The sequence below is a fragment of the Hyperolius riggenbachi genome, chromosome 10, assembly GCF_040937935.1.
Source record: "Hyperolius riggenbachi isolate aHypRig1 chromosome 10, aHypRig1.pri, whole genome shotgun sequence".
Taxonomy (NCBI): Eukaryota; Metazoa; Chordata; class Amphibia; order Anura; family Hyperoliidae; genus Hyperolius; species Hyperolius riggenbachi.
The window spans coordinates 262,416,123-262,434,775 of NC_090655.1; the positions used below are offsets into that span (position 1 = coordinate 262,416,123).

Genomic DNA, 18,653 nt, shown 5'->3' on the forward strand with positions numbered 1-18,653 from the left:
TTATGCCCGACAGTTACTCTTTAACCACTTAAGTACCAGTGGTCTCTGCCCCTTTAAGGACCAGAGACCACTGGTACAGAAACGGTGGAATCCCGACGAATCGCCGCGCTTACCCACCACAACTGCCGTCACCTCCGCACGCTGGGATCCTCCAGACATAGACTCTGCCATCTCTATGACGGCAGAGTCATGTGAGCCGGTCAGGAGCCGCTTTCATTGGCTCCTGACCATGTCTATCAATGCCCATAGGGCTAGACCAATATGTACAAAATGTGATCACCAAATGGGACCCGTGTCATGTGCGTGACGTAGTCTCACTTAAACACACGAACGATTTACTGTTTATAAAGATGAGGACATAAGGATCTTAATGATGTGGTCTATATAGTGTTAACAGTAGCCAGGAGATGAGGGTCTTTGCTGATCCCCCCCCACTGGAAGGTACAGGCAGTGGGGTGTAGCTATCTCATCCCTGGTCTGCTCACTGAAGACCTATGAATTGATCCTATTTGCCTCAAATGATAATTACACACTTAAAGGGGAACTGAAGAGAGAGGTATATGGAGGCTGCCATGTTTATTTCCTTTTAAGCAATACCAGTTGCCTGGCAGCCCTGCTGATCCTCTGCCTCTAATACTATTAGCCATAGCCCCTGAACAAGCATGCAACAGATCAGGTGTTTCAGACTTGAAAGTCAGATCTGATAAGATTAGCTGCATGCTTGTTTCTGGTGTTATTCAGATACTACTGCAGAGAAATAGACCAGCAGGGCTGCCAGGCAACTGGTATTGATTAAAAGGAAATAAACATGGCAGCCTCTGTATACCTCATACTTCAGTTCCCCTTTAATATGTAGCGGCAAGACTGAGTGTGCGTCGCCCTGATTTCAGGGCATAAATGTCTCGCACACACCTCTATGTAGAGTAGACCGCATGAAAGAGGACCCCATAGGGGTCATGAAGAAGATAATACCCCTTCACGGAAGGGAACTGGGGTCTATGGTACACAGTGAGTGATATGGTGCCTATATATACAGTGCTCTCAACAATTGTTTCACCCTTGAAGCAGGGCGTCGTCAGGAGAAATTAGTGCACAACATAAATACAGTAAAGGCAATCCCCACACCAAGTGTCAAAATGTCCCCCAGCAACAGCCCAAGTCAGAGCTGCCCGACTGTTCAACTCCCTGAGTTTAAATAGCTGTCTGCATCATCCGCCCCCACAGCCAGCTCCACCCCTGGGGTATGGCTAATTCAGGTTACCTGTGAATGGGTGGAATCCTATCCCCATCGGTAGCCAGCCTTATCTGCCCCCTCATCTGTGTATACGAACGGCAGCACTTTGTCTCCCTGCCGCTCGTCCGACCTCCTTGCGGCCACCGACGTCACGTCCTGTGACGTCAGTTCCTCCTTGTTGCTAAGCGTCCCTGGCAACACACACTCAGCCATGGACGGGAGTGCGTGATGATCAAAGACGCATTCCTCGCTTCCACCAGCGTGGTATCACCATGGCAACCGCGCTGGCTGGTCTCGCAAAAGGATTTTACATCATAGTTCGCAGCATATGCTCACATATGCCCACTGAGACACGTAGAGTCCATGCAATAGTCGTGCTTCCAATGCGCCCCTTGTGTACGTATCCCTATCAATAGTTTGGTCCTGTTAGCACACATGAGAAGGGGGGCAGCATCTGGGCGACACTATTGATGCATTAAACATCACTGTACATGATCATGTCCCCAGTGAGCTGGTGAGGGACTTTGTCTTGATGCATAAAACCTAGTGATGCATCTATCCATAGGTATATGTGTGATGGGACTGGAGGGGGAAGGGGCGGGGAGGGGGGAGGGGGGGGGGAAGCCAGGATGGGGATGGGAGATGAGACCAGCTCACGGAAGGGAACTAAAATATAGAGGCATACTGGTATTGAGGCAATCTAAGCCCATAACACAAAATAATGATAATGGAGGGTAAGTATGAGGAATGATTCAGTTTGTCATTATAAAAAGCTTTTTACTGAAAAGTCCTCATTTAGTCCCTTTGGGGCCAGAGTGTCTAAACGAAAGATCCATCCTACTTCTAGCTGAAGCAGTTTTTTATCCAGGTCACCCCTCCGGGCTCCACACTTCCACTGTTGCAGACCCCAGAATGAAATAGCAAACGGGTCAGCAGCATGTTGTGAATTCATATGTCTCGAGATGGGAGTATCCCTCTTATGTTTAATATCTCCCATATGTTCGAGGATTCTATCTTTCAAAGCCCTAGTGGTTTTCCCCACATACAATAAATCACATCTACACCCGGCCACGTATACTAGGCCCTTAGTATTACAGTTAAAAAAGGATCTTATCGAGAAGCTTCTGTTCACAGTTTTAGAGATGAAAGTCTTCACTGTGGGCATATGACTGCAGGCCTTGCAATGGCCGCATTTGGATGACCCATTTGGCTTCGGGGGTAACCATGTGAGGTGAGTATTGTTCACTTTTTTCTCTGTATACGTGCTATGCACCAGAATGTCCCTAAGATTCTCACTGCGTCTGTATGTCACTGATGGTTTGAATCTTAGATTCTTTGTCAGGTCCTTGTCCTGATGTAAGATCGGCCAATACCTTTCTAGTATAGTGAAGATTTGATGGGATTGATTAGAGAATGTACCTATCAATCTGACCGTCTGTCTCTCACTGCTGGGGATTTTATTTTGATTTTTTGATACTAAAGTCTCAGTCCGATTCGTGTTCTTGGCCCTCTTGTATGCTCTTTCGATTACATTTTTGGGATACCCCCTCTGGGCAAATCTCTTGTCCAGTAGGGCACTCTCCTCCTCAAACATATCCTCTGTGGAGCAGTTCCTCCTCGCTCTGAGAAACTGCCCCACTGGGATCCCTGCTTTCAGGGATCTGGGATGCGCACTATTCCAGTGCAGGAGTGAGTTTGTTGCAGTACTTTTGCGAAAATTTTTTATATCCAGGCCCCCACTCGAGTTCTTTCTAATCTCAAGATCCAAGAACATAATTGTTTGCAGGTTGATCTCAAAAGTGAAGTGCATCCCAATGTTGTTATTATTTAATATATCGACAAAGGCTATAAATAGATCTCTAAGGCCCTCCCACAGTATCAAGATGTCATCTATAAATCTTCCCCAAAATGTGATGTGGGATGTGAAAAACACAAGGTCATCAGTGAACACTCTGGTGTCCTCCCACCAGCCCAGGAACAGGTTGGCATATGAAGGGGCACACGATGTCCCCATGGCACTGCCCCTGAGCTGGTGGTAGCACCCATCTCCAAAAATGAACGTGTTGTGTGTCAAGATGAATTGCAAGGCCTTGATCAGAAAGTTTGAATGTGCTGTCAAATGTATTCCTCGCGATCGGAGAAAATATTCGACTGCCTGGATCCCAAAATCATGTCGTATGTTACTGTAGAGATATTCTACATCCAGGCTCACTAGAAATGTTGTCTCAGAGACATGGACATCCTGTAATCTGCAGAGCACGTCTTTGGTGTCCTGCAAATATGATGGTAGGGCTTCCACAAACGGCTTTAAAAAAGAATCAACATACTGGCTAAGGAGATCTGTTAGATTTCCCCTCCCGGATACCAGGGCTGTGGAGTCGGTCCAAAAATCCACCGACTCCGACTCCTCAGTTTAGGATTCCACCGACTCCGACTCCACGACTCCGACTCCTCTAATTTGCATATTACAATTTTGTTGATTAAAAGTATGTAACATGAAATTCGTCTCATAACTGCCAACGCTTAGGAATTTTACAAGACAACTCAAGTGAGAAGGATATGTAGAATACTATATTTATTCCCTTTAGACTAAAACTAGTCCTTGGTAAGAGTACTTGTAAAAGGTACAAACCGGAACAAAGAACATCTATCAGGCCCTAGGCAATGTAAGTGTGGGTACATGTAAGAATGATGTGCAGGTACTCTGCAAGGGAATGAGGAGATTGTAAACAGACAACACCTCTGTGTTCAATGTGCACAGCATTTTCAGTGGATTCCCTGCAGCTCTGTGGGGAGTGCATATGTAGAGTATAGTACTACTGTGTAACAAAGTAAACCTGAGACAGATGAAATTAAAGTTTTATACATACCTGGGGTAACCTCCAGCCCCCTTCAGGCTAATCAGTCCCTCGTTGTCCTCCTCCACCACCTGGATCTTCTGCTATGAGTCCAGGTACTTGAGCCAGTCAGGCGTAGTGCGCATGCACACACTCCGCCGCCAGGAGCATACTACACCTGTGCAGCACTATTGCGCAGGTGCAGAATGTTCCTGGCTGTGGGAGCCGCTGACTGACTGAATTACCGGGACTCATAGCAGAAGATCCGGGTGGTGGAGGACAGTGAGGGACTGATTAGCATGAAGGGGGCTGGAGGAAGCCCCAGGTATGTATAAAACTTTACTTTTCATCCGTCTCAGTTACCCTTTAATTTGTAGTCACCAAACCAAATTTTAATAACATATCAAATTATTTTATTTCATCAGCAAAGGGAGTGCATACATTTGCATAAATCAGCATCAATGCAGAATTATTTCCATCTTGTTGACCATCTCTATTAGTGACACAGCTACACATCAGGCTTTATTCTTACAGCATAGATGTTATTTAGTATATATAAGAGATTCCTGTGTACACATCATATATACAGTCACAATCAGATATGTATATCTGACCTTAAAAATACGTGGACTGCTTTATTGAAGCAGCACAAGGAACTAATTTTGATTGGTTTATTTCATTTTTGTATACTAAGCACAGCTATTACTGTATATATACTGTATATATACATTATTTTTAATGACTATTATCTGAGAAATAGAACATTTTATCATATTTTCTATTTTAATTACAGTTACAAATTCATTAGGAGTCGGAGTCGGTGCATTTTTTCCCGACTCCGACTCCGACTCCAGGCACCCAAAATTGCCCGACTCCACGACTCCGACTCCACGACTCCGACTCCACAGCCCTGCCGGATACAATCGGTCTACCCGGAGGGTCAACCTGGTTCTTATGAATTTTTGGTAGTGCATAAAAAGCCGATATGATCGGATGTTTACTTGAATTCTTAAGCATTTCAAAGTCATCTTTGTCTAGAGCTCCTGTGACCAATCCCTCTTGTAACAGTGTCTCTAATTCGTTCCTATGAGTGTTCAACGGGTTTGATCTCAGCAACCTGTATTGTCCATGTGTATCCAATATTTTCCTGCACATGGTCACATATTTCTCTGTGTCCATCACAACAATATTTCCCCCTTTATCAGCGGGTTTTATTATGATATTTTTGTTTTGTGTCAAATTTTTGAGGGCCGCCCGTTCTTCCATTGTCAGATTACTATGTTCAATCTCGTTTTTCTGATGTATTTTTTCCCCCAATTCACGTAAGTCCCTAGTTACCATATTTACAAATGTTTGTATATGGGTAAACTGTGAGAAGGAAGGACAATATGTGCTTTTGTTATACAGGCTGCTCATAGAGGTCATTTCCCTTTCACCCGCATTCTCTGATAGAAGTTCATTGAGAGCATCCAGGGCTGCCCTGTCCAACCGGTCAGATTTTCTATCCCTGGATGCTTGTGTTTCATGTGTTTTGATTAACGCCAGTTTCCTGGCAAACAGGTGTACGTCTTTTACCCATTCAAAGGTTGAAAAATTATTGGTTGGCACAAATGACAGACCTTTCGTCAGCACAGCAATCTGAGTCTCACTTAACGTTTCCTTAGATAAATTGATGACTTTCAAAACATTGCTCGGGTCCCCCTCTTTATTTACCATTGATGTGTGATTTTCTCCCTCCTCCTCCCTGTGTAACCCCATTTGTCCCTGTTTCTCAGTACCGGTTTCCGAGTCTGATCGGATGTTATAATTGCACTGTCTAGGGCGTCCACAGTTTGTTCTAAAAAACTCGCCCCCTGATTCTCTACAGGGCGGGGTTGGGAGTTCGGGGGATTTTTCTTGTTTTTATTCTTATTTTTGTATCTATTATTCGGGGTGCCTCGGCCTACTGGAGTAGGGTGCTTTTTGTTTGGATGTTTACGTTTGTTTACTGATGAGTCAGATTCGGTTTCTGATTGTATTTCACTCTCAGACTGTGATTCCTCCCTGTCCGGTGTGGGATCTTTTTTCACAGCCCAGGAGTAAACTTTGTTTTGTTTAAAATCCTCGCGGTCTCTTTGTATCTTACGTTGCTTCCTAGATTTAATCTCTTCCCTGTATAAATTAATTTTTGACTCCAGTTTGGCCTCTAGCCGGTCAAAATCAGGGTGCCCGGAGGCCTCAAGTATCAGTCTTTGTTGTTGTTTCAATTTTGTTTTAGTTTTCTCTAAAAATTTATTTTCAAAGTCCCTCAGAAATTGCATTTGCTCAAGTGTCTGTTTTGTTTTTAGTTCCTCCCACCCCTTCATAAAATCAGTCTCTTCTGTATGTGAGTGGGGTTTTGTGAGGTTCCTCAGACCTCTCACAGTGATATGTTCATCAAGGTAAACATCAAATGTGGCAACTTCCCAGGATGATCATCACGCACTCCCGTCCATGGCTGAGTGTGTGTTGCCAGGGACGCTTAGCAACAAGGAGGAACTGACGTCACAGGACGTGACGTCGGTGGCCGCAAGGAGGTCGGACGAGCGGCGGGGAGACAAAGTGCTGCCGTTCGTATACACAGATGAGGGGGCAGATAAGGCTGGCTACCGATGGGGATAGGATTACACCCATTCACAGGTAACCTGAATTAGCTATACCCCAGGGGTGGAGCTGGCTGTGGGGGCGGATGATGCAGACAGCTATTTAAACTCAGGGAGTTGAACAGTCGGGAAGCTCTGACTTGGGCTGTTGCTGGGGGACATTTTGACACTTGGTGTGGGGATTGCCTTTACTGTATTTATGTTGTGCACTAATTTCTCCTGACGACGCCCTGCTTCAAGGGTGAAACAATTGTTGAGAGCACTGTATATATAGGCACCATATCACTCACTGTGTACCATAGACCCCAGTTCCCTTCCGTGAAGGGGTATTATCTTCTTCATGACCCCTATGGGGTCCTCTTTCATGCGGTCTACTCTACATAGAGGTGTGTGTGAGACATTTATGCCCTGAAATCAGGGCGACGCACACTCAGTCTTGCCGCTACATATTAAGTGTGTAATTATCATTTGAGGCAAATAGGATCAATTCATAGGTCTTCAGTGAGCAGACCAGGGATGAGATAGCTACACCCCACTGCCTGTACCTTCCAGTGGGGGGGATCAGCAAAGACCCTCATCTCCTGGCTACTGTTAACACTATATAGACCACATCATTAAGATCCTTATGTCCTCATCTTTATAAACAGTAAATCGTTCGTGTGTTTAAGTGAGACTACGTCACGCACATGACACGGGTCCCATTTGGTGATCAAATTTTGTACATATTGGTCTAGCCCTATGGGCATTGTGTAACAGATTATTTATTACCAGTACTCCTAATTCGGTAGTGAGACAGCATGTCTATCAATGTAAGACAATGGGAGCGGCTTACATTGATAGACACGGCCAGGAGCCAATGAAATCGGCTCCTGACCGGCTCACATGGCTCTGCCTGTCTCTATGACGGCAGTGAGCTGTGGCGAGAGACGTTGGGTTTGAGCGGCGCGATTGGCGGGTAGCGACGGAAACGGCAGATGCGTGCTGCGGGCGGGGAATGAAATCTACGTCCTGCCAGCCAGGAGCCCACCAAAACAGGGCGTAGATTTCAATCACCTCGGTCCTAAAGTAGTTAAGTAGTCAAAAATCTAGATTATTCTCCAACCAAGTTACAGGCAAGCCCTGCGGTCTATATAAGCTGGCCTACAGGACTAAAAGACGGGAGAAAAAGAAGAAGAGAGGATTGTGATGAGAATAACAGGGATTGGTTCAGAGGAAGGGGCAGGAGAGGAAAGGAGAGAGGAAGGAGAGGGGGATGACAAATGGGGGGATGGAAAACAGGGAGTGGGACCCCAAAAATAGAGGGGAAGAGGGGAACTAAAAGTCAAAAAAAGGACATTACATACTGGAAGTTATTCATCAAATCCATAACGATCCAGGAAACAATGTACCTCCTTGCGTTAGTTGAGTCCTAATTTTCCACATGCCTCTGTGATGGAGATCAGTTTTGCCTCCTCTCTTCGTAAACATTTGTCCCCATCTTCTCCCCTGTGTGGGACGTGAACACTTTTCAACCCCATTAAACATAATACATCAGCATCTCCACCATGCTCATCCCTTATATGTGCTATTAGTCTTGCTGCCCCCTTACCTCTTTCTATCAAGTGGTAATGTTCCTGAAGATGAGTACCTAACGGTCTGGTTGTTTTTCCAATATAAAATCGGTTGCATGGGCAGACCACTGCATGCACGACGAATTTTAATTTACAGTGCATGAACTTGCGTTTCATCAAATTGACTCCACCTAGGCAAACCCTCTTGCCTGGGATGAACTGGTTGTAATGTGTACAGTTGAAACATTTAAAATTGCCCACAGGGCGCATTTGTTCCAACCAGTTCATAGTCCTTGGAGTCTGGAACTCGCTCTGCACCAAGACGTCGCCTATTGTATGCGGTGTGCGAAAGGACACCAGTGGTCTATCTCCTACAATCGACCTCAGATCAGCACTCTCACTCAAGTCAGGCCAATTTTTGTGGACACTACAGCATATTTCACATGCATGGGTGAATAGTTAAACACAAAGGGGACATTTTGATTCTCCCCCAACTGTTATATGGGTAACTGGCTAGTTTTTTTTCCTTTTCACGAGAGATTCCCATGACAGGTCATTTGCACTGTTGTAGGCCTCTACCAACAAGGGACGCGGGTAGCCTCTTGCCAACAGTCTGTAACAGCCTTTCTCAATCTTTTTACCCTGGAGGAACCCTGCAAATAATTTTTTGATCTCAAGGAACCCTTGCAAATAATTTTGTGATCTTGAGGAACCCCTGCATTTATTTTTGCAGCAGGCATGGTCTTTAAAAGTAGGTGAGGCTTTTTATTTCACTACCCTTTATTACACTGCCACACACTGTACTGTCTCCTTATCCGAGTGCTTTTTTATTAATGTGCTCATTATTATTCTGACCCCCGATTTAGTGATACTTGTTACAGTACCCCCTATTATAATGTGCTCTATTATACTTCCTCCACAATGCCAAGGAACCCCTGCAGAGTACTCAAGGAACCCTGGTTGAGAAAGCCTGGTCTATAACCTAGTTCCCCACCTTGTGACTCAAAATCCTCCTGTTTGCTATTATTCCTTTTAAGCCTAAGGAACTGGCTATAAGGAATGGAATCCGGAACATGATGTGGGTGGAAGCTGGAATATAGTCAAATAGAATTGGTAGCTGTTGCTTTCCTGTACCCCCTACTCAGCAGTTTGCCATCCTCTGCATAAATCACCAAATCTAAGAACTCGAGCTGTTTTCCACCCCACACACCAGTATATAGATGGTTGGTGCAGAGCCAATCCACGAACTCCAGGAACTGAGCCTTACTCCCCGCCCAGACCAATAGGATGTCGTCCATATGTAGTGTACTGGTTAAGGACTCTGCCTCTGATACAGGAGACCAGGGTTCAAATCTCGGCTCTTCCTGTTCATTAAGCCAGCACCTATTCAGTAAGGAGACATTGGGCAATTCTCCCTAACACTTCTACTGACTATAGGGCGTATCCTAGTGGCTGCAGCCACTAGGATACTCCCAGGAGAAAAGCGCGATATAAATGTTCTGTGTCTTATCTATCAGCTCAATCACCCTCCTCCCGGGCCATTCCATCGTCCCGCAGTGTGGCCCGGTAAATTCCCTGACTGGCCCAGTCACGCTGCACTGCGTATGCATGGTCCCGGCAATATGCGGCACTGCATCGCAATTCTGTAGCTGGGAGCGTTCTGCAGTTACAGTGTTAGTGAGCTGTGCATGTGCAGAATGCTTGCAGCTATGGGAACGTGATTGTGGTGCATTCAGGCAACGTATCCGGGCCACACTGCGGGAGAATGGAGCGGCCCTGGAGGATGGTAATCGAGCTGATGGACTAGAGGGGGCTGGAGGAAGCCTCAGGTGAGTATAACTGCTTGTGCTTTATTAATCTCAGGAACCACTTAAAATTCAAGGGAATTCTTGTGAGACTGCCAAAGGCGTCCGAGCTCATCCTGACATATGAGTATGAGGTGGTCTCTGCACCCCTCTCACTGGAAAGGGAGCTCTAATCACAGCCCCTCCCCCTCTGTGTCGGGCTGTCAAGAGGAGGGAGGGGCTGTTATAGGCTCGGGGGGGGGGGGGGGGGGGGGTTACAGGATTGGGGAAGCAGAAGTATTACTTATATATGTTGTGGAGATATAAAACCACTAATATTCTTGTAACTGGCTAAAAAAGCTTCTCAGTAGAAATAATGCAAAGCACAATTTCCTCTCCCTAATACAGAGCATATTCCCAAGTGTTCAGCTTCATGTGAGCAGGACGTCACCCCACAATGCATCATGGGTGACTATGCAAATCATCTGGCCCCTACAAAATCCTAGTGGTTCTAGCCCTCTGTGACATTACTGGGTACTTTAACTCCTCCCCCTTTTGTATAAGTAGTGGTCAGGCATGATTACCATTGCCCAACACAGGGGACACTGGTTTCATTCCACACAACTTTCCCCTAGAATAAAACATTGCTTCCATTGTCTCATCAAGCTCTACAGTTTACTGCATTTCCATGTGTGGCCATGCTTAGATGTAGGGAAAGTCAATGAGATGCAAATAACTCCGATTTGAATGTAAATGTAATGCAAACTGTATGCAGCTAATCACAATAGTCAGGGAATGAATTTGATTGTCCAATTTTGAAGATGCATAACATTTGCATGCAAGCTATTGACATGTAGTTGGCCGCCTGTAATGAGCACAACTTAACATAGTTTGGTTGCGAAAATAACAATAGGGGGTGGAGGCGCCCGGTATATAAATAATTTAGCTGAAAAACTTTTATATCAAACAGGAGAGGCGATTTTTACCTCTCCAGATCAAAAGGGAACTCCAGATCAAAAGGGTTATTGCTCGCTTCCTTTGGGTCCATAAACATTATATACTAAAATACTAATGTATGTCTCTTTACAAACTCATATCTAGATATAACGTAGATATAACCGTTTCATAAAATCATTAAATCATTTCGTTACAATTTAATATTAACTTCGAAAACTTCAGAAAACTTTTTCATTAACCTATTAATACCTAAAAACTACCATGAATGCAGGATAATAGTCCTAGAAAATTAGAGGTGAACAAGGATGAATCATAATGTTTTGTTTCATGGTGAATGTTAATCGTGCTTACAGATGTATCCTGATAGCCCTTATCACTTGTATCCTGATAGCCCTTATCACTTGTATCCTGATAGCCCTTATCACTTGTATCCTGATAGCCCTTATCACTTGTATCCTGATAGCCCTTATCCCTTGTATCCTGATAGCCCTTATCACTTGTATCCTGATAGCCCTTATCCCTTGTATCCTGATAGCCCTTATCACTTGTATCCTGATAGCCCTTATCACTTGTATCCTGATATCCCTTATCACTTGTATCCCGATAGCCCTTATCATTTGTATCCTGATATCCCTTATCACTTGTATCCCGATAGCCCTTATCATTTGTATCCTCATAGCCCTTATCACTTGTATCCTGATAGCCCTTATCACTTGTATCCTGATAGCCCTTATCACTTGTATCCTGATAGCCTTTATCCCTTGTATCCTGATAGCCCTTATCCCTTGTATCCTGATAGCCCTTATCACTTGTATCCTGATAGCCCTTATCACTTGTATCCTGATAGCCCTTATCACTTGTATCCTGATAGCCCTTATCCCTTGTATCCTGATAGCCCTTATCACTTGTATCCTGATAGCCCTTATCCCTTGTATCCTGATAGCCCTTATCACTTGTATCCTGATAGCCCTTATCACTTGTATCCTGATATCCCTTATCACTTGTATCCCGATAGCCCTTATCATTTGTATCCTGATATCCCTTATCACTTGTATCCCGATAGCCCTTATCATTTGTATCCTCATAGCCCTTATCACTTGTATCCTCATAGCCCTTATCACTTGTATCCTGATAGCCCTTATCACTTGTATCCTGATAGCCCTTATCACTTGTATCCTGATAGCCTTTATCCCTTGTATCCTGATAGCCCTTATCCCTTGTATCCTGATAGCCCTTATCACTTGTATCCTGATAGCCCTTATCACTTGTATGGGGATAACCTTTGAGTGCTTATTGCTTCTTGCCCATTAGTTAAAGTGACTGATTGTTTGGTTGAACAACAGTGCATCATTGGTATTAAAGTGCTTTGTTTTGTTTTTTAATAGGTCACTATTTTATTTTGTGCCAAAAATTAACCAGTGCATAAAAAGGTATATAAATTGCTACCCTGAGACACCCCTGTATAGGTTGCAGTCTGTCCATATAGGGAAATAAACTCCTAATAGTGTCACTGCTTTCTTTAAGTGCATAATACAATCAGTATTTTCAGACTGTGAAGAGCGTGAGCACCTCTGTATGGGCCACTCCCACGCTCTCTGCTCTGTATAGGCCACTCCCACGCTCTCTGCTCTGTATGGGCCGCTCCCACTCTCCCTGCTCTGTATGGGCCACTCCCACGCTCTCTGCTCTGTACGGGCCACTCCCACGCTCTCTGCTCTGTATGGGCCGCTCCCACTCTCCCTGCTCTGTATGGGCCACTCCCACGCTCTCTGCTCTGTACGGGCCACTCCCACGCTCTCTGCTCTGTGTGGGCCACTCCCACACTCTCTGCTCTGTATGGGCCACTCCCACGCTCTCTGCTCTGTATGGGCCACTCCCACGCTCTCTGCTCTGTATGGGCCACTCCCATGCTCTCTGCTCAGTATGGGCCGCTCCCACGCTCTCTGCTCTGTATGGGCCACTCCCATGCTCTCTGCTCTGTATGGGCTGCTCCCACTCTCTCTGCTCTGTATGGGCTGCTCCCACTCTCTCTGCTCTGTATGGGCCACTCCCACTCTCCCTGCTCTGTATGGGCCACTCCCACGCTCTCTGCTCTCCACCTGGATTTATGCAATTATAGTTTGGTTTATTTGTAACACAGCCACTAAACAGCACAACGTTTCAGCACGCAAGCGTTTATCAAATGCATTGAATGAAGGCCTGCGTGCCGAAACGTTGTGCTGTTTAGTGGCTGTGTTACAAATAAACCAAACTATAACTGCATAAATCCAGGTGGAGACCCAGTCGTTTGTATCTTCTTCATTGGATTTGACAACTTGTGCTGGGATTTGGGTGTTGGCTGGTTGACTACCTGGTGGTAAAAAGGTTGGTGGTTTGAACGATTGGGACAAATGTTTTGCTGTCCCAGCAACCAGCACCCACCATTACCCACCCCCGCACCGGTACGTGTTTAGTCTCTTCTTATGGACTGTGAGGTGATGATGTAACACACAGCCTACTTGTCTGCACATTGCCAAATAAAGGAAGTTGTACAGCAGTGCCGACCATCCTCTTTCCTTTCATCCCTAATGATAATTGTTCCTCCCCTCAGAATTCTCTAACAGGAAGTGATGATGTTTCTCTATTTGCAGGGCGGAGTCCCGGCATCAGGAACCTCTCAGAGACTCGTCTCTCTGTATCCACAGACTGTACAACGGATGATGACGACATTGGACAAGAGTCTCCTGCAGATATCCTGGTTACTCCAAGTATTCCCCCAGACTCCCCTCACCTGTCTAACCCCGAGGGGCCTCCTACCCAGCACAGCTCTCCCCCTCCTGGAGGATCTCATTCCTGTTCCACGTGTGGGAAATGTTTTGTGTGGAAATCAAGTCTTGTCAGACATGAGAGATCTCACACTGGTGAGAAGTCGTATTCATGTGCTGAGTGTGGAAAATGTTTTGCCGAGAAATCAATACTTGTCACACATGAGAGATCTCACACTGGCGTAAAGCCCTATTTATGTGCTGAGTGTGGGAAATGTTTTGTTCGGAAATCACACCTTGACATTCATAAGAGATGTCACACTGGTGAGAAGCCCTATTCATGTGCTGAGTGTGGGAAATGTTTTGCTGAGAAATCAAAACTTGTCAGACATGAGAGATCTCACGCTGGTGAGACGCCCTATTCATGTGCTGAGTGTGGGAAAGGTTTTGTTAAGAAATCACACCTTGACATTCATAAGAGATGTCACACTGGTGATAAGCCCTATTCATGTGCTGAGTGTGGGAAATGTTTTGCTCAGAAATCAAAACTTGTCACACATGAGAGATCTCACACTGGTGAGAAGCCCTATTCATGTGCTGAGTGTGGGAAATGTTTTGTTCAGAAATCACACCTTGTCAGCCATAAGAGATCTCACACTGGTGATAGGCCATATTCATGTGTTGAGTGTGGGAAATGTTTTGCTGAGAAATCAATACTTGTCACACATGAGAGATCTCACACTGGTGAGAAGCCCTATTTATGTGCTGAGTGTGGGAAATGTTTTGTTCAGAGATCACACCTTGTCATTCATAAGAGATCTCACACTGGTGAGAAACCCTACTCATGTGCTGAGTGTGGGAAAAGTTTTGCTGAGAAATCAATACTTGTCAAACATGAGAGATCTCACACTGGTGAGAAGCCCTATTTATGTGCTGAGTGTGGAAAATGTTTTGTTCAGAAATCACACCTTGTCATTCATAAGAGATCTCACACTGGTGAGAAACCCTACTCATGTGCTGAGTGTGGGAAATGTTTTGCTGTGAAATCAAAACTTGTCACACATGAGAACTCTCACACTGGGGAGAAGCCATATTTGTGTGCTGAGTGTGGGAAATGTTTTGTTCAGAAATCACACCTTGTCATTCATAAGAGATGTCACACTGGGGAGAAGCCCTACTCATGTGCTGAGTGTGGGAAATGTTTTGCTGCAAAATCAAAACTTGTCACACATGGGAACTCTCACACTGGTGAGAAATCCTATTCATGTGCTGAGTGTGGGAAAAGTTTTGCACAGAAATCACATCTTGTCACACACGAGAGATCTCACACTGGTGAGAAACCCTATAAATGTGCTGAGTGTGGCAAATGTTTCGGGCATAAATCACTGCTTGTCAGACATTTGTGTTAAGTGAGGGGTCACACTTAGATGAATCGCATGCGTTTTGCCGTAGAGTGGAAAACGCACGTAATGTTAGTTTATGGATCACACAAAAAAACATATTGGTGTATGTTTTTCACTGTGTTTTAAGGTGCAAAAAAAAAAAGGTCAACAACTTTATTCTTTTTTTACATGCAATGGTTTTCTGTGGAAATACAAATTGTATGCGTTTTGCATGTGTTTTTTGAAAACATGAGGAAAAATTATCTTAAAGTACAGTTAAGTGAATTAATTGAGTAACTTAACAAATTATGAATATTAATGAGAAACGCAAATAAAAAAACACAAACACAAGAAAAAACGCTGAAATGCTCATGGAAGAAAAATGTTGCTTTTCTGCATGGACAAGTGTGACCCGGCCTGAGGGCAATGTCTTGGCCAGAAGTGTTTCTTTACAATGTTTCTTATTTCTTGCAAACTGAACAAGGTAGCACATTTACACAGAATCCCGAGGACTCTTTCATGCTACTCAGTGCATTCGTTTGTTAAAGCATTAAAGGCCTTAATGGGAACCAGAGGCCCCAGGAAAAAGATTCTATACATACCTGGGGCTTCCTCCAGCCCCATACGCACGGATTGCTCCAACGCCGCCGTCCTCCGCTACCTGGATCCGCCGGTACCGGGTCCCGTCATGGCCGGCAGACGCGGGCAATTGTCCGCATCAAACGGGGCTCCCTCCATATACGTACGCGTGAGGCTGCTTACTGCGCAGCCGCATGCGTACTGGTATGGAGGGAGCCCCTGTGATGCAGACAATTGGCCGCGTCCGCCGGCCGACTGGCGGCCATGACGGGACCCGGTACCGCTGATCCAGGAAGCGGAGGATGGCGGCATGGGAGCGATCCAGGCTTATGGGGCTTGAAGAAGCCCCAGGTAAGAATAAAAGCTTTTTCTTTTCTTTTTTTACGTTCCTCTCTGGTTCCCTTTAAACTGAGGTGGCTTCATGAGATAAACGTGGGTACATATAGTACTAAGCCTACACAGGGGCATGTTTTCTGCCTCATGACATGCCTCTGTGTCCCCACACCGCCACTTTCTGCCCCCCTACCGCTGTACTATAGCCCCCTGAGATTAGTGACAATATTTGTCGCTATCTCAGAGGTAAACACAGGGGAGAGGAATTCCCTGTTCAAAACGCCCACCAGGGCGTTTCTGCAGGGTTTCCAGAGCTGCCATTGGGCAGCTCTCTCTCCTTGACCACGCCCCCTGCTTCTCCTCTGCCTCCCTGTACACAGCGAGAGACACACAATATCTCCTTGCAGCGTCATGACCTATAGGTCACGGAATTGAAAGTGGGCTAGTGTTGCCTACAGGAGCGGCAGGGAGATGCGTTTTTTGGGGCTACCTGATTCCCTCAGCCCCCCGGATCGGGTAACCTACTTTTTTTTTCTTTGAGCCCACCTCGTGCTCTCTTTAACCACTTACTGACAAGCTGACACATTAAAATGTCCTAAAAGAGCCTGTTAACAGCTCCAGGACATTTTAATGCGTTGCTTGCTCCCGCTGCGACTGTGCATGTGTGTGCGCCTCCCCCGCCACCATAAATAGTTGCCTTAGGGACTTAGCTTTTATTTTATGAGGATATATTATTATTACTTTACTACATAGGGGCTTATAATTATGGATCAGACAAAAAAGACAGAAAAAATTACACCTACTGTATATTTCCCAATAATATATTGTCGCCATACATTGTCATAGGGACATAATTTAAATGGACTAATAATTGGGACGAATGGGCAAATAAAATCTGTGGGTTTTATCCACAGGATGTTTTATTTTAAAAGCTATAATGGCCAAAACCTGAGAAATAATGATTTTTTTCCATTTTTTTTAATTTTCCCGTTAAAATTCATTTAGAAAAAAATTCTTAGCAAAATGTACTACCCACAGAAAGCCTAATTGTGGCAAAAAAACAAGATATACATCATTTTGTTGTGATAAATAGTAATAAAGTTATTGGCGAATAAAAGGGAGGAGCTCTGACAGGTGAAAATTTGCTCTTGTCCGGTAGGGTAAAAACCGCTATGGGGTGAAGTGGTTAAGGCGACAGGAAATGTCTATATACCATTGTAATTTACCTTCTGTGAGCTGCACGTGTGGGAATATTAGAAGCTCCCATTCATCCAGACTGACCTGAGGAAAGGAGATTTCCCTCTCTCTGGTGAAACTCAGAAAATTAGAAGATCGTGCAAACATTCATTTATATCATTAAAGTGGATCCGAGATGAAAAACTAACTATAACAATTAACTTGTCTTATATATCTTATCTAAAGTTTAGATAGTTTACACAGCAAATCTATCTGCAAACAGTTTTAATAGAATATGATTATTTCTTCCTATGATACAACGACAGCAGCCATGTTGTTTGTAAACATTACACAGAGGGAGGCTTATCTGCATCTTGAGCAAAAATGCCTAATCCCCCCTCCTCCTCCCTCCTCCCCTCTGCCTCTGAAATCTCTGGCTAGTAATACCTCCTCCTGCCCAGACTGAGCTCCCATGAGCCCTTGCTACTGTCTGAAAGTGCCTTGGATCTCTGAAAACCTGTGGGTGTGGCTTGTTTAGTTTATAGGGAATTAGAGTATTAAAACAAAAACAAAAAAGTATTTGGCTTGAGGAATGCCCTATAAACAATAGGAAAGGAACACAATTATGCAATGAGTAAAAGTTCATCTCGGATTCACTTTAATTCAACTTTAAAGGTAAAACTAACATATGAAATAGACTTAATGCATGCAAAGCAAGCTATTTCAAGCCTTTATTTGTTATAATGTTGATGATTACAGCTTACAGCTTATGCGAACACCAACATCAAAATCTCAGAGCTTTAGAATATTGTGAAAATCGTCGCCTCAAAGTGTCAGACTCTAATCAGCTAATTTATCCACAACTCCTGCAAAGGTTCCTATTTCATATATCAGTTTCATCTTTTAAGTTGAATCACTGAAACTTTTGCACGATATTGTAATTTCTTGGAGTCTTACCTGTATAAATATATATTTTTTTGTGTGTGTCATTAGCTGAGCCTTTACACAGGGTTAAAACTGAGAAATAAATGTAATAGTCAAAATAATAAATGTAATCCACTTTCCTGAATAAATAGATGCCTACTTGTGCCCCTAAAGTTAGCTTTTGTACCCCAGCTGTTATGGATTTTGTTGCTGTGTAGCAGCAAGCTAGCTCAGCCAGAGGCATTGTGGGTATTTGTTAAAAATGTTCTACTTGTACCCTTATATATTTCATGTTATACCAAAAGCTGTACACTTACTTTAATGAAAATTCAATAAAAATGATTGAAAATAAAAATGAGAATCCACAATTTCTTCGAATCCTAGTCTATAAGGTTCTCAAATATCTTGAACACATTAGACACTGTTTCCCCATAAAACATATTAGTCAGAGTTCCCTTTAGGGCCCTTTTCCACTAGAGCGATTGTGATTGCTGAATCGCAAAATCGCAAATCGCTAGTGATTTTTACATCG

The 18,653-nt window shown here is 44.3% G+C and overlaps 1 protein-coding gene across 1 annotated transcript in view; it reads left to right on the forward strand.

Moving 5' to 3' along the window:
* The window catches only part of LOC137535379 (zinc finger protein 585A-like), a 133,577-nt gene that overhangs the window by 77,859 nt on the left and 37,065 nt on the right, over positions 1-18,653 (forward strand). The window contains exon 4 of the mRNA XM_068257209.1: positions 13,614-15,095. Within this exon, the coding sequence (XP_068113310.1) occupies positions 13,614-15,095 (1,482 nt within the window). The remainder of the gene's footprint in view (positions 1-13,613; positions 15,096-18,653) is intronic.